This window comes from Xiphophorus hellerii, chromosome 1 (genome assembly GCF_003331165.1).
Source record: "Xiphophorus hellerii strain 12219 chromosome 1, Xiphophorus_hellerii-4.1, whole genome shotgun sequence".
In the NCBI taxonomy this organism is placed as follows: domain Eukaryota; kingdom Metazoa; phylum Chordata; class Actinopteri; order Cyprinodontiformes; family Poeciliidae; genus Xiphophorus; species Xiphophorus hellerii.
This window is the reverse complement of record NC_045672.1, coordinates 23598375-23625121: the sequence shown is the minus strand read 5'-3', so window position 1 is coordinate 23625121 and position 26747 is coordinate 23598375. Positions and strand designations below refer to the sequence as shown.

The following is a 26747-nucleotide window of genomic DNA, read 5'->3' as shown; positions in this document are numbered from 1 at the left end:
CATTTTCACACCTCTAGCAACTGGGCAGAGGGATTGCAACGCTTCACTTTAGTTTTTTTCTTTGTTTTTTTACTGCTTATTTGCCAAAAATCAAATAAACAAACAAAGACAACCTCTTTAATTCAGACCTCTCTGTCTATCTATTCTCTCACTGCTGGGATTGTTGATTGAATTGTGTTGCCCCCTGCTGGCTGCTCATGTTAAGGATCACCAGCAGGCCTGGAGGTTCTCATGTCTAATGGGCATCGATCTTACCGCTACATGCAAGTCATTAGATCCAATCTACACCATTTAGTGAGCTAATGTTGTAATCAGTGCTTTTAATTGCTACTCAGTCCGCTCGCCTGTTTACTTCACAGATAATTTAAAGTCATAAATAATCTTTTGCTTGTAGACAAAATGAACTATGACTATGTGGACAGATTTTTTTTGTTGGTCTTAAGGAGGAATCCTCTGGCTGTTTACTCTCTCATCCAATGAATCAGCTGCATTATGTAATATGTAGAATTGTTGAGGTTTCCTAAGATGACAGTTTAAAGGTTTATTTTATTTTTCTCTCCTGTCAAAGATGTGAGAAAGCGAGAAAAAAAAAACCAACCTTTGTGACAAAGTCTAGACACCACCGTAGGTGTATAAAGTACCCAAAAATTGTACTCAAAAAAGGGTAGAAATACTTAAACATATTTTTAATATGTAGCCATCCAAGAAATTACTCCAGTAATAGTAAAAAGTATTTTGTAAAAAGTCTATTCAGGTACTTATTTAATATTTAAAAGTTGCCTCATCAGATGGACCAAAACATAATGTTATGTGTAAATGTTGAAATTTTAAAGAGTCAAAATAAAAACAATTTATATAAATGACATAATTACAAATGAACGAATTCAGGCAAAGTAAGCATTTTTCCATCAAAACTTACTCAAGTAAATCTGTATAACTAGTTACTACCAAACTCTGGACACCACTGCTTAAACAAACCTCTGAAGGCTGAGCAGAATAGCGTAGTAAAGAAGGGAGGACCCAGGATGATCCAGGGAATGTGCCGATAAATGGTCCAGCCACTGTACTGCTTAAAAGACACAGAGATTCATGAACCTGAACAGCAAGACCATCTAAGTGCCTCATTCCTTAGTGTGTTCTGATCTCTCGTCACAGCGGCCTGTCTCTTTTTATTCCAACCTATCTGTTCGCACCCTGCTGCCCAGGCAGTCGTCCCCAGTACCTTCCTTCATTAGTCCATGCATGTAGTCTGAGTGAAGCTTCTCCCGACTCTACCAGGAGATGCACCTCCGGGTTTTCTGTGGGTTTCCTTAGGGTTATCACCTTTTTAACAACCTTTTTATTCTGCTACTGTGGAGGGCTTTTCATCTTCCATTGTGTGTGTTACTTTTCCCTCAAAGTCTCACCGTTCTGCTTGACGTCCCAACAGAACAACGACAACGAGACACCGCTGCACTGTGCCGCTCAGTACGGCCACACCCAGGTGGTGCACCTGCTGCTAGACGAACTGACGGACCCCACCATGAGGAACTACAAGTTCGAGACCCCATTGGATCTGGCCGCGCTGTACGGTCGTCTGGAGGTGGTCAAGCTGCTGCTCAGCGCCCACCCCAACTTGCTCAGCTGCAACACAAAGAAACACACACCTCTGCACCTGGCCTCTCGGAACGGACACCTGTCTGTGGTGGAGGTGCTGCTGGATGCTGGCATGGACATCAACTATGAGGTGCGTTCTGCATTTTTCTTTTTTTACCACCACATGTGTGGCAGCTTCTCTTTTCAAATGTTTCTTAATAAATCAAATCATGTTGTGTAACTTCTCCCTCTAAAGCTCTTAGATTAAAAATAAAACTCCTGATCTCTCAGTTTGCATATGAACCATTATATGAATTCAGAGCCAATCTTTCTGCTGGTGGTGGAGCCTCAGGCTGCATCTCAGGATCACACTGTGACTCCCATCTGCCCGTATTGACTTCCCCCTCCTTTCCTTTTAAAGTCAAGGATTTTGGATCTGTTCAGAATCCTCCGGGCTCTAGCACCCTGCAGGTTTCAATTAGCACAGCCCTGTGAGCTGGAAAATGATCCACTTTTACTTCTCAACCACATAATTGTCTTTAAACTTCAAACTGGTTGGTTGACAGTAAAATCTTGTTGTTGCCAAACATGGTTTGTATTATTCAACTCTTGTTGCTGTAACGAGGCTGGTTGACTCAACTGGGGAATGAACAAACTCTTTATTTTTCATATTGCATTTGAATGTCAGATTTAGATGGTTGAATTTCGTCCTTTTTTCCTTCCTCTTATGAGCTTTTTTTCCCCGCCATACAGACGGAGAAAGGCAGTGCCCTCCACGAAGCCGCCTTGTTTGGGAAGAGAGATGTGGTACAGAAACTACTCAGTGCAGGTTGGTGTTCATAATCAATACAGTTCATAAAAATGCATTATTACCCTAATTACCTTTTCATTTATTGTCTTGTTCTAACAAAATTCAGTTTATTTTATGTGAAACGACAATTCAAAGAAGTGGAAGGAAAATGGTGATCATTTTTCAGACCATTTACAAATAAAAAACTGAGCTTTGTTGTGCATTTCTATCCAGCACACGTCACTTAAAACAAAGTCGAGCTGCCTTCAAATTAATTAGCAATAAACAGTGTTCACATATGTTTTACTCAAGTTCAGTATAAAACCAGATGTTTTTCCTCAAGACCAAAGAACACAGCAGACGGATTAGTCATAAAGTTTTGAAGAGATGTAAAGCTGGGTTTAGTTATAAAACTTTATCCAATCTTTAATCTAAACTTTAAAGTTTTTTTAAACCTTCAGAAAAATGTCCATCCACATAAACTGCAGACAAGTAGAGCATCAATCAAAGAAGCTAAAGGGCTTACAGTAACTCTAGTAGAAATATACAATCTCTGTGGAGGATTCTGTTGACAAACCAACTCTCATTTATGCATTTCACTAATCTTGCCTTTACTGAAGAGTAGCAAGAAGAAAGCCATTTGTAGAAGAAATTCTTGCCTTGCCTTGCGGAAAACTCAAGCCTCGCAGTTTTCCGCAAGGCATGTATGGGAAATACCAACGTTTGGAAGAATATTTGAATATTTGACTTGCTGGCCTACATTCAAAACTAACAGTTCACATTACCCTGGTGGTGGCAGGACCATGCTGTGGGGATCCTGTCCTTTAGCATGGACAGAAAATCTGGTCGAAAGTGAAGGGAAGATGAATGGAACTAAACACAAGGCAGTTCAGGAAGAAAACCAAAACCACAACCCTAAACAATCAGCTGATGGTTTCAGTCAAGATATAAATATGTCAAGTTAAAGTTCCAACCTAAAGTCCAATTAAAATCTGAAAATTGATTTCCACTTGCAATTATGGATTACTTGGAGTTTCTCCGTCAAACAAAATTCAAACCACATGAAAGTTTGCAGCATACTAAGATAACAAAATGTGAACAAGCTAAAGGAGTGAATTTATTGTTTTTACAGGTATCGATGTACATATTTTTGACCAAAAGGGACTGACAGCGCTGGACACTGTCAAAGACATGCCATCCCAGAAAAGCAGAGAAATAGCTGCACTCATCCTGGGTAAAGTCCAAATTTTCAACAGAGAGATGCAGGGAAAGTACCGTTTGAGTTCTCTGTGATATAATCTTCTGTTTGCTACAGGGCATAAGACTGGAAAACCCCCGGACATTGAACTTCCTCCTCCTCCCATTCCTCCACCTCAGGAGAGCCCCAGCCCAAGGAAGAAAGGTGAGATTTTACCAAAATGTTCTCAGGTGCTTCTGTTTTAGCAGCATAGCAGTTTAAAATCATTCCAACCTGTTCTCCAGGTAACCTGGACAAAGTGACGGAGCTAATATCAGGGCTGGCACTGGGGCCCGAGGAGGAGAGCCCCTATGAAGCTCTGTTTGAAGCCACATCTTGCCATTCTTTAGACAGCCTCACTAGTGGCAAGTCCTCTGACAGGGACTCAGGACGGCCAGACAGTGAAGTTGGCAAGGTTGGCATTATTGCAGCTGATCCCACCGTCACACAAACACAAAATAAAACGGCACACACAAGTTTATAAATCCAAAACCTCCACTAGAGGGAGATGGTTCTTCACTTTGTGTCTAACTGAGCTTATGAAAATCCCATCAATGGTTCTGTTAACATCACTATTTTAATAGTATACTCCTTAGCAATTATCTTGAATAAAAATGATAGTTTCCAAATATTACAAGACAATTTATTTTTTTACAGAAAGATCGTGTTGCCCACTCATCACATGTTGCCCCAGGTCATGAAGAAGAGATGAGCTCAGAGGTATGGTGAATTGTAGTTTAACACCTTAACTGTTTTATATGATCTATGTTTGCATATGTACATAATAATCATAAAAATATGTTTTAACAAGTTATAGTAAACATAATCAGAATTAAAGACAATGATTAAGAGGAAATCTTTGATTCTTTTACATATTTGAAAGTGTTATCAAGTGTACATGTCTGAAATCCCACCTCCTAGCTATAGTCTTGTCTGCATAAAATGAATAAACATTTTCAACAAAAACCAGAGGCCGTCACAAATCCCTAAATCCTTCACTTCATGAGCATCATGTTTTTCTACCATAATTTAAACTTCCGCAATGCACTATTTTGAAAATAACATTTGGAGAAAATGTGAATTTTATTCTGGTTTTATTCTTTAGTGAAAACTGATATGCTTTTCCACATATTTGTGTCAGGCTTTCAGTTGAGTCTTTTGTCTAATGAAACCCCAAATGATTTGTTTTCAGCTGCTTTCTCAAAATTTACCCCATCTCTTCATAGCTGTTTTTGAATGTTTGTTTTTTGGTTTTATTTATTTCCAAATAATAATTTATTTTTGTTAAACCAGGTTTTCTGGGTTTTTTTAGAATTAAGTAGCTAATTAATATTGTCCCTTAAGATAAATAATCAGTATCATCAGGATGCAGAACAAACCTTTATTCTGCATGCTGTTGAATAACTAATATACCACAGCTATTTACTGATACATGGTAAATATACTTGGATCCAATACTGACCTCTGGGTGACTCCAAGAACAATATGAAGAGAAATATATTAATATGTTTGGCAAATGGAATAAACTTCAGGACAATTTATTTTTCTGTTTGCTTCACAATCAGCTGGTAATTTTCCCCAATATCTGCGTCATTTAGATACAACACATCACACCTTCTCAAGAGTTCTGTTTTCTTTTTTCTGTAGGTTCTTTATTTAGGTAGCAGCACGGATCAGAGGAGAGAGCCGGCAGAGGTACAGGAGGATCACACGTACGAGTTGCTGCTGACTGCAGAAACCAAAGTCCCACCGCCCAATCTGGAGTCCCAGTCCAATAAAGGTAATTGTGAGCTTTTAGTCTAATCCAGAGGGAGGAAGATTGGAAGATTAAATGTACTTTCCCCATTAGTTTGTTGATGTTTTAAGTGGTATGTTTGTGCTCAGTTTTTTTGGGGAACATTTCAGAAGTTTGTTTACTCTGTTTAATTCAAGATCTCTTACAATTGTGTGAGCCACGATGTATCTTTATTCAGATAAGCAGCCACAATATATGTAACCTTTTGAATCTGCACAAAGTGTGAAACAGAATTAAATAAAGAGCCGTGTGATCCATAGCTGTTGATGTAAATGTTTTAAAACAGCTCCCTTGAGAACCTTCTGACTTATCGGGCTTCACCTGCACCTAACTATTTGTACAATGTCCCTGATTTGAGTGGAATCGTGTTTCTGCTATAATGGTGTTTAAAAAGAAAAGGAACGCCATTTTTGAGCTAACAGTTGAGTAAGTAGTTTTTCTATCTGCTTTAGAACCATTTCATCATCTATGCACTCTGCTCAGCTGGCAGCTCAATCAATGTAAACTCAGACTGACATGCAGATAATGTCACTATGCATAAAACATATTTCACTTCCATTATGCTCTGCATAAAGTTTCTGCTGACAGTCAGAACCAGTTACAGGTACTTTCTATTTTAGAATAAATCCTCCTTCCTTACTCTGTTTTCTGTCTTCTCAGATGAGAATGCCTCTACACAGTCTTCCAACAGTATCCTACCTCAGGTAATGATTTTGCCTACCATAATTTTTCCGTGTTTAATGTTTTCCCTCTGCATACAAAATGTGCTCAATTTTGCTTTAATGAAATGGGGCCTGTCTTACTTTATGTCATGTCTGGAAAAAGTCTTGAAAAACAAATATATTAAGACTTGGATATTAACAGCTTCTAGATTACAACTATATAGCAGCAGACTGTACTGGAAAAATACAAAAGTTTCCTTGCTACAGCAGCTACACTGGTGCAATGTTTCCTAATTTGTTAGATAGGCATGGCAAATGATAAAATAAATGTTATTTTTCCAAGATTACACTTCTTTGGCAAATTATTTTTTAACATTTTCTTCTTGTAAAGGATGTATGACCACTTGGTTTTAGTTTTTAAGGAACTTTACCACCATACTGCTTTATCTTGTACAACTTTTGTGCTGCACAGAACAACTTTTTAAAAATCTTATTATGGCACAAAAACCTGAATGCATTCTACTTACATAATTAACTAAAGCTTAATGCAGTCCAACAACGATGCATTGTTTCAGTGAGCGTTAAAGCCATAAGAAGTTTTAAAAATATCTCTTGGTGCAAAAACGTTACACCTTATTGCCACTCTAAAACGTTACAGAACAGGAGTAAGCTTTAATCTGTCTTAAAATTTAAAATTAAACTTTTATCAGCAGAGCTGAGACCAGACCTTCTTCCACTGAAAGGGCCATACAATTTAAATGTAACCTTTTTATGTCAAGATAATTGCTAACCTCTTGTTAAAAGACCAAGTCATGTCCTCAAATGGAGAAGAATTGAACTCAGTATGTGAGACCCCTTGATTTATTACATTGATAGTATTAATCCCAGTTTTAATCATTCAGGTAACATGTTCTGCTTGTTGTTGCCACCCAGCTACAGCCCCACCTGCTCCTCATTATATAGATGTGTCTTCAGCTGTCTAGTGTCATCGGTTCTTAAATCGGTCCTGTAAGCTCATCATTATATTACGATGATGTATTTAATGTTAGGACAGGGCGAGGATTAGTCTGTTACAGCTAATATGATTGATTGCCCTCTGCACAGGAATTCTTTGAAAGTTAGCAGCCGTGACTAAACTTTGGATTGTATCTTCTTTTAGCGCAAATCCTCTGTGCCCCCCAATGACCTCAGACCCCCAACTAAGACGGCAGACAGCCTACACCCTCCTGCCCGGATCGCTCCACGAGCACCAGGAGGTGAGTCCTCTGATTGTAGTTACCAAATAAGGCGCAACAGCCCTGGCTGTTTACTGCTGCAAGGGTAAGAAAAGATCCTCCCGACCCGCTGGACCCGAAAGTCCCCAGCCAAGCACGTCGATGAAACCGGAGAGATGCATTTGAGTTTGATGCATCCGAGATGGGCTGGCTTGCATTAGGCTCACCGACGGAATGCACAATTGGCATTCTCGGGTAGCAGAGCGGATTTTCCCCATTGGGAGCGAGCTGACTGATATGCTCTGGCAAATGGGCAAGGGTCCTTTCACTGCCAATATGAAACTGAATTCTTGATCAGATTGTGACATTCCGATCTTAGATCCACGTCTCGCCTTAAAACTGGATGTACCGCTTTATCTGGGCGAGTGTGGAGCAGGGATGAGGATGATGAATGTTGGATACATACGCAGCCTTGCAAAAATCTTCATATCCTTCAAACGTTTTGCTTTACTTTTTGACATATTACCTCATCAAACTTTAATGTATTCCTTTTGGATTTTATAGAAACACAAAGTAGCAGAGTGTAGGTTTTAGAAAGTATAATGGACACATGGTTTTCTCAGTTATTACAAGGTTAACATGGATTTAGTGTTGAAAGAATGAAAGAATGTATAATAGAAATAATATTTGGAAATGTAAAGTTGATGATTGAATTCTTGTTTTTTATGAACATTAGATTTTTCTGAAATTGAATGTAGATGTAGACACATTTGCAAACACTCCTAACTTCCCAGATGTCTTATCAAGCTCTGTTAGAATTCTTGAACCTTTTTTTTATACTAGAAGAGGAAGCAAAGGGAATCCAGGTTATAATGAGGTATAGATGTATCTTTCCTCCTTCTGTTTCTGGTATTAAAGCCACAAAAAACACAAATTAACTCACTATTACAACAGCCCTGTATGTGATTTTTCTTCCTTTGTTGCCTTTTATGCAAGTGTTTGCTTCTTTTTTTATATATTTTATAAGATGAGCCTTAGTTCCTCTTCTCATCTGGATGTGTAGCTGCTGGTAAGGTTCATCTGTATGACTTCAGGGAACAAATCTCAGCTCTTGGTGTGGCAGGTAGAGGACATTTGCAGGGTCAGCAATGTGACCAAGTTTATCTTCTGTCAAAAACAGATTGCTGTTCTCAGCAGGAATGTTGTGGTTCCGAATAGATTTCCAGTGATACATGTTTTGTTTTTGGTGCTCCCAGAAGATGTGCTGCACAGATAGTGATTCATTAACCTGGACTTGTACTGTACTGTTGTACACAGAAACAAACAGTTTGGTCTATATGGATTTTTTTTTGATTTGCAGCTTTTGGTCACTTGTTGCCATATCACTCCAACCTACAGTTCCTGGTAGAAGTATTTATACCAGTTGGACATTTTTACAGCTTGTCACCGTGAGATTTTATGTGATAGAACAACACAAAAATTAAAATCAGTCATGTTTTTTTGGGGGGGTGGGGAGTGTTTACATATAAAAAAAGAAACACAAGTGTGGTTATTTGTGCCAAACAGCCTAAGATCTGTCACATTTGATGGAGAGGTTCTGAGAACATGATTTTTAAAATCTTAAATGGATTTAGATCTGTACTTTGACTGGGCCATTCTAACACATTTTCCTAAGATGTGAACTGTGCTTTTACAGCTCTAGTTGCATGTTTAGGGTTTTTCTGTAAGTGGAAGGCGAATCTTTTCCCCAGTCATAAGTTCAGGATTGGTCTGGGCTTAACACCACCAGATTTAACTGCAGGATAAAAGGCACTCTTTGAAGAAATAAGTCTTATTTCATTAGACTTTAAGGAAAGGGCTAATTGTTGTTTTTATTTCTTGCAGGAATTGTGAATAGAAGTCTTTAGTAGCTTTAATAATGTCCACATGTCTGAAGTGTTACAGTGACTAACTCAAATGAATGAATGTCTTTGAATTTAAACTAAAAACAGAGCACGTTTTTCCACTTTGGAACGATACAGACGGAGGAATGACGGTCAGCGCTGCCTCCAAACATGACATCATTAGTCAGATATTAGTGGGGTCGATGTTGCCAAGTAAAACACACGTCTCACCTCTGCGGTGACCTCACCCCTGTGCTAAACACTGCTTTATCATCTGATTGTGTGTGTGTGTTTAACTCCCTGCCAGGGCTAACACCACGTGGGCCCGCTGGGTTCACACTGATGTGCTCATTGGGCGTTCACACTCCTCCAGCTGCCAAGGAGAACGTGGGTGTTTGGTTGTGATCTCGACATGTGTACGGAACACTCGCTCACCCCTTACAACGGGCACACGCAAAAACTCCCCCACACACTCTTTTTCTGTGTGTCAGGGCGTTGTTTAGTTCACTCCCTCACTGCAAATAGTCCCTGAAACCGTACAGATGAACATTGGTAAGCTCAGTTGGATTCTGTTTAGTTTTATTGAGCTTGCAAGTTTTGTGTTGGTCCGAAGCACGCCGACTGCACTGGGTTGTTTCTTTCCTGCGGTTCTGCTGCCCCAGATTCGCTGTCACCAAACACCCCAACCCTGTCACCCCAGCAGAGCCCACACACACACACACACACACACACACACCCACGCACATACGCACTCCCACAGCATGTGTCACAGCACTAATTATGAGGAGTCTGGCTGCTAGAGGATAGGGTGATTCAAATTTCCATTCCTGAGCCACCCTGAGGGTTTCGAATTAGAAGCCAGAAGACGCAGAGGACGGCCGGTGAAGGCAGCAGACGGCGGCACGCATCGCTACGTTAGAGAAGAGGACGACTGTAGAACCAGGTCCAGAACAGTGGGATTTGTCCTCTTGGGGTTTGTTTGTTTCTCAAGAAGGCACAGTTGAGTTGTGGTAGATTTGATTGTGGGAAAAGAAGCTTAGGAAGCAGTAATTCCTTCAGGAGAGGGAGGGGGGAAAATCTAATTGTCTTCGCTTTCAATCTCTTTGAGAGTTTGTTTTTCTGCTAAGGACTGCCACTGTACGTTTTTCTCTTCATTTTATTGCGGCATTAAATGTGTGTAGGTTTACACAAGGAGATGATTTAGTGGCTTGGAGGGATTCCTAGCAGAGGAAACTGACCTAACATCCTGGTTGACTTGAAGCAGCTCACTGTGATGACTTGCTTCAACTCTCTGTTACAAAACGCAGGCAGCCTGTGATTGCCGTCAGACGGCTGCAAGCTGGCTCTGGAATTCACTCGTTTCTCCTGCCAACAAACGCCCTTGCCTTGCTCCGTCTCTTCTCTCTCCCTCTTCTTCCCTCCGTCACTTGTGGTAGGAAACAATTGCAGATCTGTTTCAGGGTTTGTGTGGGTGGTTTCTTATTAGCCTTCCTCTCTGGATCTGTTCTTCAGAGTGAAGTCCACTTTCTAGGTCTCTCAAGCTGCCTTTCTTCCTTTTTTTTCTCCCCTCTGTGTTCAGATAACTCCCAGCCAAGCCAGGATCAGGCAGCAGGTGTCCCAGAGCAGTTCACTGGCCTCTTGCACGGATCCTCTCCCGTCGTCGACAGCCGTGAGGACGCCTTCAGTCTTCCAGGTGTTCTGCCGCCCAACCAAGGCCAGTCGGAAACGAGGAAACCCGCCAAAGGTAAAGAGGAGCCACCGGCTGCTTCGCGTTCCCCTTGCCGACCCAGCATGGCCGCCATCCTGACGGACTGCGATCCGAAAGCGATTTATGCCACTGTGAACAAGGAGCCCAGGGATGCCATGGTGGGAGCAGGATCTGGCGTCAGGATGCGCCCTCCGGGCGACTTGAAGCTGGCCCGCAGCCTCTCCAAATCCGACTCTGACTTGCTCTTGTCGCCTCCCGGTGAGGAGGAAGGGGGGCTGGGATACCGGAGCGAGTCTGTTTCTAACTGTAGCACCGGCAAAAAGAGGCTGGAGAAGTCTCCCTCCTTCACCTCAGAATGGGACGAGGTAAGCATCTGCTCTCAGGAAAGACTTTTTAATGTATATTATGGCTACGCATTGTTTGTTGACATGAAGAATCTTCTTAATTTGGAACTTGATTTAAATGAATAATTATTCTACTTGTGTCTGTATTTCCTTGTCTGTCTCTGCTTTGTAAAGTTATGCAGAGTTTAGCTTTTTTTATTCTGCTTTACAGATGAATTTAAACAGCAGCTTGATTAGCCACCTGTCGTGCTGCGAGGGGAGCTCAAACATCTTGAGCTCAAACCTTCTGCAAACACAGCAGCTAATGCAAAATCTGTTTGCTCATGTAAATGATAAAACATTTAATATTTTCCAAGTTCTGAAGCGAAACATTTTCTCGAGCTACAATTTGATTGTACTTTCTCAGTCCTGACTCGTGTGGATTTTCCTAACTAAATATATCCCCCCTTCTATCCATTCTGCACTTTAATGCCTTTTGTCTGGATGTGGTTAAAGAGCTAAAGAGAGCTTCTGTGAAAGAAGATTAGAGAAGGCAAGGCAAGAAGATGGGGATGAAATGAACAAGAAGCTGAAAGGCAAAGACATAAGACAGAGATTTGGAACATGAGACTAAGAATATCAAAGACTCACATCAGCTCTTCAGTTCTTTCCGTGTAAAGAAAAAAAGAGTCTAGTCCTTGTAGAGACATGGAAACCGTAAAGTAGAAAGTTCACAAGAAAAACATTAACCATACAAACTAAACTTTCTTTGAGGAAAAATTTTTCGTCAAGAGTTTTATTTATGGTTTATCAAAGATTTAGAGTTAATAGCTATGCTATTATAGATGGTTAAGCAATAAATTGGGATTTAAAAATGTCAAGTTTCTGGGCGCTAATGCACGGTTGTTATCTTGAGATTTGACCATTTTTCTCTGTGGCTCCTTTTAGTTATTGTGCTAGAACAATTTCACATAATCTGCATAATCTGCGAGTTGTTTCCCAGTAATCACTCCTGAATTCTCTACATGGCCAGGCTTTGGAGAATATGACTAGCAGAAATAGTCATGCATCTTGACCTAATATATGTTTTGTCACATTCCAGTGGTGATTTATGTGACTTCTTAACAAGTCTTTTCTGCAGGATTGCCCTATATTTACTCACCTCCATTTTCCTATCACATTTCTAAGTATAAACAGATTGTGACGTTTTACTATGTTTGCAAATAAGCCGTGTTCTTCATTTTCGGGAGATTGTGTAACAGTTTTGTGAGATTTTCCAAATTTGGGATGATATTTTGTAACCTAACTGCGTTAAACATTATCCCTGACCTGTTGTGTTTCCTGGTCTTTGCGATGCTGTTTGTTCAGAGATTATCTAACAAACATCTGTGGCAAAGCTGCATAGTGTATCAAAACACAATAGTCATTAGTAACACCAATGTGCACAGTATCACACACAAAAAGGACTGTTTGCATGTAACATTTGGTTACCTTTAATTGTTTTGGAGCAATTCTTTTTTAAAACTATTTTACATAATCAGTTACGTCATGGCAACATATTCAACAATAAAATAGCAATGTTTTCTAAATAAGTGACTTCTGATGGCATTTGGTTTTAAGGATTTTTGCATAGCTGCGTTGTTTTTTTACTAAAAAAAAATAAGTTCATTGTGTACGTGGAGCTAGATCAGGAACAGTAACACACACACTCATACACACAGCTGAAAAAATACTTTATGTTGCAATGTTTTTGCTGCTGCGGACAAGTTTGTATCCAGGTTGCTGGACTACAGTGCAAACTGTAATCACCAATAGAGCTTTCTAATGGTGGTATGTTGAGACAGTCCAGCTGTTGGAGTCACTGTTGCTGCAGCATCATTTTTGTTTGCACTGACATAAATTGTTAATGTCCCCCCACTGTAGACATTACATATAAATATCTTATTTACTTCTCACTTGGATGTGAGTGTGAGTTTATTATTTGTCAGTGATAGATTTCCAGAAGCTACCTTACTGTAGCTGCAGTTCCCTGTGGGCTGAGGTATGTCAGAGCTGCACGCCAGCCGCAGTGCAGCAGGCTGTCGTTGAAGAGGAGAAGGTGGTCTTTGAGGGGCATTTATGCACGACAGCAATTCGACTCTGTGTTTGCGCTGTCTGGAAATACTCATGTCAACACTTCCAACTTTAGTTACTCTGGGATGAACTCTGGCCAGTAGAAGGCTTTTTACAGGAAACACTTCAATGTTCTGGAGGTGAATTGTAAAATCTTGGCAGGGTGGCTCATTCCGACTTGTTGCACTGTCAAGGTAACCTTGTGCATTGCATTTTATATTGGTATGGATTTCAAAGGACATTTTCTCTTGATCTGAGTACTGGTTATGTTAAAGATTTAAAATAGAAAAGTGACTTTTGTTATTTTATTCTTGTGTGACAGGCCTCTGTGGAATCATAAAACACAGCTGTGTCTCTTGTCAACTCACAAGCTTTTCTGTTTAAATATATTTCAGTATATTTAGTTCTTAGCTGGAAATTTTGTAAAATAACTAATCATAAAATTGACACTTTTTCAAAAATATAGCTAATTATTGCATTTCAGGTGAGTAACAAACTCAAGATTTTGGGCTTTTCTGCATCATTTTTTTGTATTATTATTTCATCCACCTTTTATGACTTGCTTTCTGATAGTTCACTGTAAAGCACAACTATATAGTTTCACAAACACTTCTCCTATTGCCAGAGAGGATGTACTCTTTCGGAGAGCGTGACATAATTAAGGCATCCGTGTCATTACTCGGTTATTGGATGCCGCTGCTCCTCCCAGATACCCTCTGTAGCTAATAACATTCCTGAATCCATCTTGTTGCTTTTATAGAGATGGTTGTGCAAACATGAAGCCAGCCCACCAAGCACAGGAACTAGTGGACTTGTAAAAGTTGCATAGAACAGAAGTCTTTGAACATTTCTGCCCTAATTATTTATTCATCCCACATGAGGGTGTTTTTTGTACTCCAAGAAATTGGCAGCACAACTGAATTGTTTTACCATTATAGTAACAGTGAAGTAGAATGTAAACGTAAAATGTTAGTTTGTTCCTGTAGGGGAAAAAAAAAAGCCCCCATTGGTGTCATGCATGTCAAGGCTCCTTGCTACGCTTCTCTGTTGCAACCTACAGATTGTGTTTGCGTGAAACAGCCTGTCAGCCATGCCAACAGCTTTACAACTGCACGCATATGGCAGCAAGAGTGACTTTGAAATGTACAAGCTCTAAGCTGCAACGTACAAAATTTAAGCCTGCTGCCTGTGAAAGGAGGCTTTGAAGAAGCAAGCCACAGCGTTCAACTCTGTCTTTTCTGCTGGAAAAAGATACCATGATGTTTTTCTCTCTCTCACTCTCTGTTTTTAATACAATTTTAAATGAGATGAGTGAATTATGGATTGGGTACGACTTTGGTAAGAAGAAAGTTTCTTCTCACATGAACATTGATTCAGGTGCATTTGAGGTCTGTGCTCAAAATCCTCTAACGTTTTCTGTTTTTTTTTTTTTTTAATCAAAGAGTAAAAGCCCTCATGTGCTCAAGATGGAATCTTTTTAATATTTATATTTAGTGCTGAGGAATTTGTGAGGGAAGTTGTAAAAGTTTGATTGTATATAGCCGTGCCTGCACTCTCTTTAATGATGCTGGCCAAGTTGTTGAAAAGTTGAGAAGTCCCTTCTCTATTTGCTCTGTTTGCCTTCTCTTCAGCCCTTATCACTGCATCTACCAGCGAGTGCTCGAGCTGCTGTGACAGCCGTCTCTGGTCACGACTGGCTGCTCCCCAACTCTCTATAGAGCTATTTGGCAGCTTTAGGTCTGGGGGTCTCACAGGACGCTGCCAAACCCACCCCCTGGTGCATTTACATAGCCCTTTATAAAACATCTTTCTCTCCTTTTAATCTGCTTTGCTAAATATTCCAGCTCTTTTCTGTATCTGTCCACCTCCCTCTTTTCCTTTTTTTTATGTCACACACACACACACGCCGCCACCCCCCCACCCCCCTCCCGCACACACACACATCTGTGGATGCTCTGCCTCTGGTTTCAAGACAAGGAGATTAGACTTGCATGAGGTCCTGGCCTATGCATTTCTCCATTTAAGAAGCTCAGAGTGTGACTGTGCCGTGTGTGTTTTGCACGGTGGGTGCGTAAAGCGCATGCTAATGCAGGTTGGAGAGATGACAATCCAAAGGGGGCACATTGTGTGGGCCGGCGCTTAGAGAAAAGAAGACGTAGCGCTGCAGACAGAGACGGAGGGAGAGGGTCACTATCTGCTACCACACTGCACTTTTTAACTTCACTTTTGATTTGCACGCCTCAGACCCACTAGCCACTATGAAACCAGCTTTTGTGAGTATTGATTCCCTTAGAGACAACAGCTCTGTTAACATGTTTGCATTACATCTGCAGATTAAAGTTTGATTCTTCATTAGTTAAGCCATGTAATGGGGCAAATCAATGGTTTGCTTTTGAAATTTTTTGATAAAAGTTTACTGATGGTGTTTAATGATGCTCTGACTAGAGTTTTTTAGTCCAGTACCAACTTATGATTTTCTGATCTCGTGTTCTGATTCAGACCATGATATATAAAAGAGAAAAATAAATTGTCCATCAGCTTCTTTGACAACGAATTTCTTGAGAGAAGAATGTCAGATTTTCTAATGTTTGACATGCGATGAAGGGAATAATTTGCCAATTTCAATCTGACTGATTCTTTTGTAATCGACTCACTTCTAGGTGTACATGTATTTTCTGTTGCTCTCCAACTTGCTGGGAGTGTCCCACACAGTGCCGAGAATGAGACAGATGGAGACCATTTACTGCCTACACTTTATGCAAAGGAGAGAAAAAGTTGTTGGATGAAAAATAAAACAGTTTTTCTGGCCGTTACACTGCTTTTTCTAAAAATGCAACCATGACATTGGGCTATTTCAGGAGGAGGCTGGTGCAACTGCTGACTGTGCTTTGTCCTGCTGTGGCATTGGGGTGTTGGCACCTTCTATTGAAAGTGGGGTGTTGGTGTTCCCTGTGATGCTTCTCTAGTTTGCAGCCAACTCTCGCTTTGTTGCCAGTTTGTCAATTTTAGTCCCCCTTGTGTGGGTGAACTGTCGTTGCCTTTCTCTGTGCCAGGTGTCCTTTATTGTCTCCCATAATCACCTCATCTAACTTTATTCACCTGTTTTTTTTAAGAAGGCTGCGGATGAAAAGATATTTTGAAGTCTCAGTTCAGTGAATTCATTGTGCTCAGTCATCCCCAAGCAGCAGGCCCACTGTGAGCAGAATGATAAATAGGTTGACTCACACCAGGACCGTCTCTCATCATCGCCGGCTCTTCAGCTGTTGACCTCCACCTTGCCGGTGACGTCTGACCTTTCTCTTTGTGTTTCTCTGTTCATTGGGAGTTTCTCCAACAATGAGCCCCTCCATTTCTTCCTGGTGTATTGATTTGGGCCTCATGTGTAAAAAAACCCCCCAAAAAAAACACATTCTCCTCTGTTATTTCTCATGCCTCTCAGCTCTTTTTTTAGTCCTGAACCATATTTTTTTTCTCTTGCTGGAGATATAATTTACCTTGAAGACATTACTGCCTCATATCCCCTGATAAGGATATATTTGCCCAGTTCCAACACTATATCACACCTGTCTTTCACGCTAGCTGCCTCTGATTCTCACCGGACCTGCTGGTACTCCTTTTCCCATTATAAAATGCAAGTAAAAGTGATTCAGCGAGACAGAAACACTTGTGTGTGTGTGTGTATGTGTTTTGTTTTTGCATCTACATGTAGATTTGTGTCACTGTTTGTGATTTAAAACTCATCCTGAGACTGTTGTACATGCAGCAGAATTACAACATCTACATCTACTGTGATTTTCTCACGGGTGAAATTAAAACACTTTATTATTATTCAGAGTGTTATGCAGTGTCCCTTTTTGATTGTTGCTGCAGAGTGATGCCTCCAACAGGAATCTTGGCCTCCCTCATGTGCAAACCTCAGCCACTTTACGAGACCAGAGCCCTGGCTTGTCGCTAGTAAAGCAGGAGCTACAACTGCTCTGCAGCGGCGAGGTTCTACAGACCGGGAGCGCTAATTAATGCTACTTTTTATCTTTAGCTTTTCAAATCACTTGAGGTCTTGTTATTTAAAACTGTCGGTCTCAAAATCTTACTTTTCTCTAGCTGGAGACAGGTATTTTTACATTTTAAAGAGCCAGTACCATCATTTTGCAGCTTTTCTCTTTCAGTTGCGCTATTTATTATTTTGCAGATGGCCTTCAGATGTTTGGTACTAACTGAGAGGACATAAAAATACACATTTTTCTTACCTGACAAACTTTATGTTTTTATAAATTCCTTGCTCAGGCTAGCTGTGGTATAAATTATAGTCCTCTTGCCTCAGGTTTAGATTGTTGCTTCCCTGTTTTCTGTAGTTTTAGGAGGAAATTGTATCCTCAAGTTTGGCTTTTAGCTGTTTAAATTACATGTATGAAGATTAGACTGTTCAAAATGTGGTTAAATTTTTTCATGTTTTATAAACACTACGACAGTAGGTTCCATTAGTAACCTCCTTCTAATGAGAGTACTTCATGGTCCAAAAGGCTCTAAGACTTGATGTAAAATTAAACTCCATGAGATAACACTAGAAGGATGAGTACAGTCTTACATTTTTTAGCTAGTATTTCATTTTTTGGCTCTTAGTTCTTTGCCAGTCTCTTTTCAAGCATGTTCTGCTTGGGTGCGTTACTTTTATTGTTTGTTCTTGTTTCAACATTGCAGCCCATAATATTCTCTAACACAATGGTTCCCAAACCTCTTAGTTTACAACCCACAAAACACAAAATAGCAGAGGATGATTATTGTCATGTCCCCACTATCAGTTAAGTATTTAAGCATTTCTGCATTTAAACAGCTGTGTAATAACACAAACAACCAATATAATGTATATTTAGTTTTAAGTTATTCGTTTAGTTTTGGTAATATTTATGGTGTAAACATGCTTTGACATTATAATTTTTGGTTATTTTAATTTCTGAAGAATATTTCAGGGATTTCCTTGTTCACAGCTTTACAGGTAACTTTCTTCTCAAATTTGTGCTCTTGGTTGTGTGGGTTTATCCCATTCAGTATCATTGAAATACCTTTAAGTATGTTATTGTAACTTTACATAATGTTCATGAGTTTAAATTAATAGGGCTGTGGTGAATATTTTTGCAAGGCATGTGCATAAAAGTCAAACTAAAAAACAAAAAACTGAATTCTCTGTTGGCAGACTCAGATGTCTTCTTCTTCTTCCCCAAAACAAGGAGGATCTGACTCCACTGAGAGCGTAAGATGCCTGTTTTCATGTGAACACCTGCTGGTCTGTTGGGGGTTTGGCTCTGTGCGCTTTCTTTATCAACGTAGAGGGGATCCTTTCAGGCTTCATGACTTTTTTTAAAGTGGAAAAAAGTCTTGGTTGCTGTCCATTTATTTCTCTCTTCAAGCCCAGATGCTTTGACCTAGCCTGACAGCAGCATGCTTGTATAGCTGTGCAAGTTTTAAAGTTACACTTCTTCCTCTGACGCAGTGAGAGATATTTTATTTGTGCGCCATTCAATCATTAAACTTCCACACAATGAGTGATGACTTGCAACTGTACACTTGCGGCAACTCGTTGCATATTTAATTACACTAACTGGAGGCTGTCTGGGAGCTTTTTAAGCAGATCTCAGTTCTTGGGCTCTAAGAGCATCACAGATTCTGATTGAAATATCCTCAGCAAGACACGGATGAAAAAAGCTGCTGTGCGACTTTACTCTGTAGGATCCGGATTGACAGTATCTGACAGCGGTGACAGCAGCCCTGTCTGTATCTTCCCTTTTATTTGACTCAATCCTGATGTCCATGCATAATCAGCTCTGGGCTGGTTAGAATGGATCTCATGTTTCTGTGCTGTGACGGGGGTAATAATTAAGCTGCTTGGTCAACCGTTGCTCGGTGAAGCAAGTTTCCTCTCTAAATTGTATGCATGTGTTTAAAAATCTATGCTAATGTTTGGAGATGGAACATTAGTGATGTTGATATGCATTATGTGGTGATTATTATCACCACAATAATAATAATAATAATAAATCAAAGGAAGTGTTAAAGCTGGTTTTGGCTGCAGAAACCTACCTACCTCCAATTTCACAGAAGATTTAAACAAACGGATGAACTGATGGATGAAGACGAGCGGTCTGCCATTTTATGCGTCCTTAGGCTGCCCTTCGCAGTGTTTATTTGCATGATCTCAGATGTTTATGTGGGGTTTTCCATCTGCTCACTGTTTCCTCCCAGTATAGTCCTTGCATGTTGGGCCATTTTGGAGCGAGTGTTTGTGGGTTTCTGTCTCTTTGTATTAAATGTGTGATGGAGTGGCGACCTCCCAAGGGTGGATCCCTCTGCTGGTCCAATTTCAGCTGCAATAGGCTCCGGCTCCCTCATGATTTTCTGCAGGATGAGGCTGTTGTACTGCATGGTCAGTTGAATGGAACCACAACTGCCACACCCTCCTCACTGGGAAAACAATTGTATTATATTTTGTAGCGGGAATTTTTTTTTTCTTTTCTTTGTTCAATTTTGGGTCACTCCATGCACCTAACCTACTTTTTTCTTCTTTCTGTGTAAAAAAAACCCCAACAAAACCTTGAAAGCTTGAAGCTACCTGAAAAGCTATGTGAAGTGCTCAAGCTCTTCTTCTTAGTTTAGATATCATTTTCTCCAGTGAACTTTTTTTATGCAAATGCACATTTTGCATAAAAAATTAGAACTTGCACATAACGGCTTGAAGCAGTTCTTTCAGCCACTCAGAATGTTTTACTAGAGCTCCATTTTGTCAATGTTTGCCAGAAGTTAATTTACCAGTGAATAAATCAAATGCTTCTCTTTCTGTTCTGATTTAATGTCTTGCTGTTGTGCTGATTTAAATCATACTGGGTTACTACTCAGTTGAGACGGAGTAAACTTCTCTCCAGAACATTTCTTGTTACAATTGTTGCATGCATGCTGCCAAAACTTTCCCAAATTATGGAAATAAAATTCCAACAAATGCCGTTATTAAAAACAAATAGTTGGTAAGGCTCCCAACAAATCTTAAATCTTACATACAGGGACATTGTAGACTAGCTATAAACCTTTGAAGGAACCTTAAACTAATTGGAAATAAAGCCCAATGAAGGTTTTGAACTAAAATGGTTTGTGTCTTTTGGGGTGTAGTGACCCTGCTGTTTACATCAAGAAGATATTTTCTGATCTATTAAAGCTGAAAGTGGATGTTGAACTGGTTGACTCTTAAATATTCCTAACTCTTGCCTATGTGCTTCTGTCTCTAGATTGAGAAGATCATGACTCTTATTGGAGCGGGCATTGATTTCTCCAGAGATCAGCATTATGACAGTCCAGGTAGAGTATGACTACAGTTGTTTTCATGTGCTCACTGTCATTTCTCCTGTAATGTTAACAATGGTGCTTCTTTTATTGAATTAAAACAAAAGTCCCTGCTAGGTGCTGATAATCAAATATATTAAAGTGCCACATCAACAAGGGGTAAGGTGTGATACTCAGCCATGGTTCTGGTGTGTTGGATCATCTTAATATCTATAAATTAGATTATTATTGAATAGTCCATTTATTTTAGAAATGTTATCACTAAGTTAAACACATTATATAGATTCATTACACTCAGATGGATGTTTACAAGCCTTTATTTCTGCTAATCATCATGATTTTATGTTTACGGTTAGTGTAAGTATGACATATAACATTTAAAAAATTACATTAGGCCAATAGCCAGTGATCTTCATGGGAATGCATATTTTAATTTTATTTACTGAATATGACTGCAAAACATGCGGGAAACCAGCTCTTGATGATAAAAGTTAAGAGAACCTTTCAGAGATGGAAATGTGCAACTTTCAAAGAACCAAAACAGTGTTGTAAAGAAGAGGAAGCCAGAACATTTCCACAATAAACTGCTGAAGTAAGGGAACAAAAAACACTTGAAGTTATTGGTGCTAAAGATGGTTATAAATCCAGGCTTCTAATTGGACTTTTCCCATGACTGTACTCCATAAGTTGCTTGATGTTGTTTTGAGCTATATTCATCATCTTAAGGCCATTTCTAAAGTTAAAGTTACTTTGATCCCTAATTGGAAGATCAGGGACCTAATTACATTTGGTGTTGGGTTTTAAGTACCCTGACGCTGCTCTCCTGTTACTGTTCTGGCTTTTCTGAAGCCTGTCATCAGGGGTGATGAATGGCCCATGGGAACTGTAGCGGTAACCCGAGCAATCGACTTCTTCCCTTTAGCATTCCCCTCTCACATCGCTCAACATTCACCTTGACTCTGCATTAGCTACTTTTCAATATATTTCATCAATGCAGCACCTCCTCTGTGCCTCTGTGCAGACTTCTTATTCTAACCCTCTGCTTGTTTTTCGCACTGGAGAGGACTCTTAAAATATTAACCACTACGTATGTCAGTGGAGTGAGTGCATTTTACTCTGTAGTTCTGAGGGAAAGCTGACACTTCAGTGGTAATGTGGTTAGTGTTCCATCACAGACTGCATCTGTGTGATGATCTGATGTGGAGTCTGGATCCAGAGTTGTGTGCTTATGAGCCTCAGTTGCTGCTGCTGCTGTCAGGAAAACCACTGGGGAGACTTGCTGGAGAAAGTCTCCCTGGGTAATACACACGGGGGAAACCGCGTCACTCCCCCCCATTACTCCTCTGTTTGACAACGGTGCTTGGACTCGATTGGCTCCGTGCCGGCAGTCTCGTATCTCCAGCTTTTTACTGATTAACACATGAGTGAAAGATATAGCAGAAGAGGAAGACCTAACGTGTGCAAGAAAGGAAAAGGCTGAGATAAAGATGCTCCAGGAACATAAAACCAAATGCAGCTAAAAGGGGTTCTGAAACAGTAGCGTTAAATGACAAAAAATAATCCACCTGCAGTATTTCAAAGAGAGAGAGGAGGATGAGAGTGCATGGAAGAAGGGAGAGAGAGAGAAAGGGAGAAGAGGGGGAATCACGGGCAGGACAACGGACAGACTACACTTCGGCATCAAGGATTGAACAGTGTGCTCTGCAGTACAGAGGAGTTTAAAATACGTCTGTTTCCCTCTTGGACTTTCTTCTTTAGCCCTATTGTCCGTAAAAGAGTTATTTTATTGCGAGCAACCTGTTTTCTGTTCTTCGACAAACTTCTGGAGGAACCAAATGAGGATCAAATGTTTTGATGTGGGAATCCCATCTGGTGGAGCGTTGGATCTGTTGCAGATCTGAGGAGTGGAAAATAGACATTTGACTGTGCATCATATGCAGAATTGTTGTTATAGCCTATGTTGCTTATTTGTTATGTTGTCCGTTTTTTGTCCTGTGAAAGGTGAGACTTATGTCTTATATGCATTTTAAATGTTGGGAAACCAGATCTCCTGTGATTGGAATATTTATTGTGATGAAGTAGAGCACATTATTATATTGGCAGGATAAGAGACAGTCCTCTGCCTTTGCACTGGGTGGCTGCTCCCAGTTCAGGCTGCTGACAGCTGTCATTGTGGCGCTACTTTGTGATCAATCTCAGCTCATTGCAGGCATGTCGCAGGTTTCTCTTGTTACTTCTTCTATTCTCTTTTATTTTATGCATTCACCCATGGAAATTCATGGATTATCTCTTTGGTAGGTTAAAGATGTGAACGAAGAATGGACCTTTAATTAAACTACCTAATAAGCAACTTTCCACTTTCCTGAAACACAACACCTTGACTGGATTTGCATTCACTCAACTTATGAACTCAAAGCAAGTCTGGCGCTTCAGGATTTCGCTTTAGAAATATTTTAAGCTGTTCCCAACAAAACCACAGCCGGGAACCTTGTGTCGGTCTGCTAGGACTCCGTACTATTTTTATTTTCTCCTTCACCCCTTGTAGGGGGCATTTTAATCCATCTTGGCTAACTGTGGTTCGGCCCCCGCTGTCCGGCGGGGGATGACACCCTCTCCTCGTAGGACGCTGTCTCCGCCAGCCTCTTGCTGCTTGTGCGCTCGGCTCTGCTGGCCAAGAATTATGTGGCAATGCCACGTCTCTTCCTCAGAGTGCCGCTGCTACCGGCTGAAAGGTTTCTCTCTGCTGAAGCGCTTTCCACTGTCAGCAGGTGCTGCAGGCCGGCTGCTGGACCAGCCCGTGGGGGACTGGCTGGAGCACGTGGGGCTGCCGCAGTACGAGAGCAAACTGCTGCTGAATGGCTTTGATGACCTCCACTACATGGTGAGTCTTTATTTTCTAAGTGACACTGGTACATTTTGTGTTTTTTTTATTTATTTATTTATTTATTTTAACATTTCTACTACCTTTTAGTTTTCCAGTAAAACTCCAAATTGTGCATTAATCTTACTGAAGCTTGCATTAGATGGAACAAGGTCCAATTAACTTGATCAGAAATGTGATTACTTCTTTTTTTGTGTGTGTTGTTGGAGCAACAGCGGGTTATTTGTTTTTAATGATGGGTTTTGTCCATAATTCATTTTTGCAATTACATGATCTATTATGAAATTTATCTTATGGCTGCAGTTTGACTTAAATGTCAGATTATCCCCTTTTTTGTGCTATAAGCTGATTATCCACAAGTGTCTTAAATGAGCAGTGCTTACAAAAAATGTAAGATACCTTGAACCAGTGGTACATACTCCTTACTAAAAGGTTAGTTGAGCTAACTGTAAAACACTAATGATAAACATTAGTTGCACTAATCCTAAAGTCCTAAATTGGTATATTGTGGAAGTAGACGTTAAAGTGTTAACTTTATCAATGTAGATGCTAACCATGTGTCAATGATATAACATGTGTTACAACATATTGCCCTCAACAAGGCTAAAATTTGTTACGGCACACCCGTCTGTACTGTTCCTCAGTGATTCAGTGGAGTAACATTTGAGTATTGTATTGTAATCTTTATTTCACTGAAAGTTTACAAAACAGCCACGTAAATTAACGCTATATAGTTAATATAGCACACTTAGATAAATATAAATTTATCTAAGTGTGCTAAATGTTTTCAAATTTAGTAAAAATGCTAAAGCACGAGATGAAAAACTAGCTCTGCTATTAGCAGATTATTGAAAGTGTGGCCACAACTGCGTTGAACTTTACACATTTCCACCAAGTTGTATTAATTTTACCAGGATTTTGTGCAACAGAGAAACAGAATAGTGCATCATTGTGAAGCAGAAATAAAAATATACATGGTTTTTCTTTAGGTAAGAAGTTTAAAAGGTGCAGCTTTTGTTTGTCTTTCACCCATAAGAAAATGTAACTTATGTAGTAATTTGTCAACCTGTGTAGCTTAGTGTAAATACAGCTGTTCTCAAAAGGCCTCAGAGGTTTATTAGACTTGAAGACCAATAAGCACAGAAAACAGTTCATGGTTCAAGTGGTCAAGTTTAAGACAGCGTTATCTAAACACCTCAAGGGACAATTTTCATCATCTGAGAACAGAGCATGGTGCACCTGCAAAATGAGCTTCAGAGATCAATAAAACAGATTGAAGAATCTGTTAACAGAACAACTATTTGTCAAGTCTGGCATTTATGCAAGGTGGGCAAGAAGAAAGCCATTGTTGAAAGAAATATGGATTTACCACAAATCGTTTAGGGACATGGCAAACTTTTGAAGGTTGCGAGCCAATTTCACAGTAAGCAGTTAGAAACTCTGCTCCTGTCAGATTTTTTGCCTTTGTTTGGCCTTGACTCGGGTATATCCAGCACATTCAGTCAGTCTGTCCGGAGCTCAAGAGGCTGATGTCATGTGCTCTGACTCAGAGTTGGCTGTAAAAAAGAAAAAAGCAGTTTGTAGTCAGTCACAGATTGGAGAAACACCTGAGTGATCAACGGGTTGCTGTTTCTTTGCCGACACACTTCTCCAGCCTGTGGCGTGCGATGCCATTGTGAGTTAGGTCAGGTGCTGTTGGGAGTAACAAGGACTGACGGAGGAGAGGACGAGAGACCCAGCTGGTGACGAAGAGTTAGAAACAAAACAAACATGGTGAACTCTGAAATAAATGCAGTAAAAACACATTCGCTTTAGCACCAGCAGGGATCTGTTTTCATCCTGCTCAGCAAGAAATCATCATATACAGACAGCTTAATCGAGTTTGGCAAACATGTACTATAAATCTTTAATTCAATAAGCACTGGAGAGCTGGAAACACTATACATCTAACAAATAAATATTTGCTAATTGAGAATTTTCTGCTGTTATTTATACACAGAGGTGTGCAGTGATCACTGATATATGCCTCAGCCATCTTTGTGTTTTACGTAACACAAGATTGCAGCTTTAAGTATTTTTTTTTATCCTTTTTAATGTTCATGTTTAAGTCTGTGTTGAAGCCTCTGAAGTTTCTGCCTGGGTTTAATCATACTGCTGGTTTAAGTAGCTCACACTCATCTTCCTCAGCCTTGAATCCCCTCCTTTTCAGAGCAGAGAGCTAAAAAAAGATAATTCTGTTTTTGATCAGCTTTGGAGACCACCAGTTTTCCTAAAATTTCTTCCATGTTTAAAGGAAAACTCCAACCTTAATGTGCTGTTTAAATCAAGTGGAAAATAAATGTTTCTTGGTTAATTCATGTCTGCTGTATCTGGTGTCTAATTAAATAGTCTTTACTCCTCCCCTTGGTCCACCCTGATGTCAGTCCTACTCTCCAGGCTCAAGATTTGGATCAATAGGAGCACTGATTGTGTTGTGTTCTGCTCCTGAAACATATTAGATGTTTTTTATCGACTCCTGGAGCAATGTCCTGTCCAAAAACGGCTCCCCTAACAGCCAGGGTGCAAGCAGTGCTCTGCGAAACAGAAAGATCTTGTTCTTTCCAAATAATCTTTGCTTCTGGCATCCATGCTTGCTTTCTTCGCTCCCCTCTTTCCTCCCTTCATTTAAAATTTTCTGGTTGTACAAAAATTTGTCAGAAGTTCATAGTGAACATTTGTATTATACTGTAATATCAATATAAATGAACATAAATAACTGTGAATTCTGTAAAGTTGAGTCTGTGAACTGTGGAATATTTAACAAAATATGTAGGAAATCTTAATTTCTGGTGGATTATGTACTTGAGCCAAGTTTCTTTTGTGTCCAAAGATTTATTTATTTATTTATTTTGCAGTCAGATAGAAGAGAGGAAATCTTCTTTGAACATGAACTTTAGTAGCAAAATCTTCCTTAATGGAAGCCTGTTTTCATCTGACCGTTGCTGAGAGGCTACCACAAGCATCAAATCCCACGACATTGGTTAATTTTTTCATGGTGCTTTTCTCTAATCTCCAATTCAACAGTTTTTCTATCTTTGCCATCTTTCAGTATTTGTACTGGCATGAACAACATCCCAATTGTCTTCATAGAATTTTATCAATGCCGAGAAACCCTTCAGAAAAATTCGAGTAATGGTTCCATATATTAACATTTAAATGAATGTCTATTGATTGATTCTTCTGTTGTCTGTTAGTTATGATA

At 39.9% G+C, this 26747-nt stretch overlaps 1 protein-coding gene across 1 annotated transcript in view; it reads left to right on the top strand.

The window, feature by feature from the left end:
* anks1aa (ankyrin repeat and sterile alpha motif domain containing 1Aa) overlaps positions 1 to 26747 on the top strand; it is a 69631-nt gene that overhangs the window by 32127 nt on the left and 10757 nt on the right. The window contains exons 5-17 of the mRNA XM_032576634.1: positions 1430 to 1726; positions 2329 to 2404; positions 3498 to 3599; positions 3681 to 3767; positions 3848 to 4017; positions 4260 to 4322; positions 5250 to 5382; positions 6058 to 6101; positions 7219 to 7315; positions 10736 to 11229; positions 18491 to 18547; positions 20571 to 20640; positions 23391 to 23506. Of these exons, the coding sequence (XP_032432525.1) occupies positions 1430 to 1726; positions 2329 to 2404; positions 3498 to 3599; positions 3681 to 3767; positions 3848 to 4017; positions 4260 to 4322; positions 5250 to 5382; positions 6058 to 6101; positions 7219 to 7315; positions 10736 to 11229; positions 18491 to 18547; positions 20571 to 20640; positions 23391 to 23506 (1806 nt within the window). The remainder of the gene's footprint in view (positions 1 to 1429; positions 1727 to 2328; positions 2405 to 3497; positions 3600 to 3680; positions 3768 to 3847; positions 4018 to 4259; positions 4323 to 5249; positions 5383 to 6057; positions 6102 to 7218; positions 7316 to 10735; positions 11230 to 18490; positions 18548 to 20570; positions 20641 to 23390; positions 23507 to 26747) is intronic.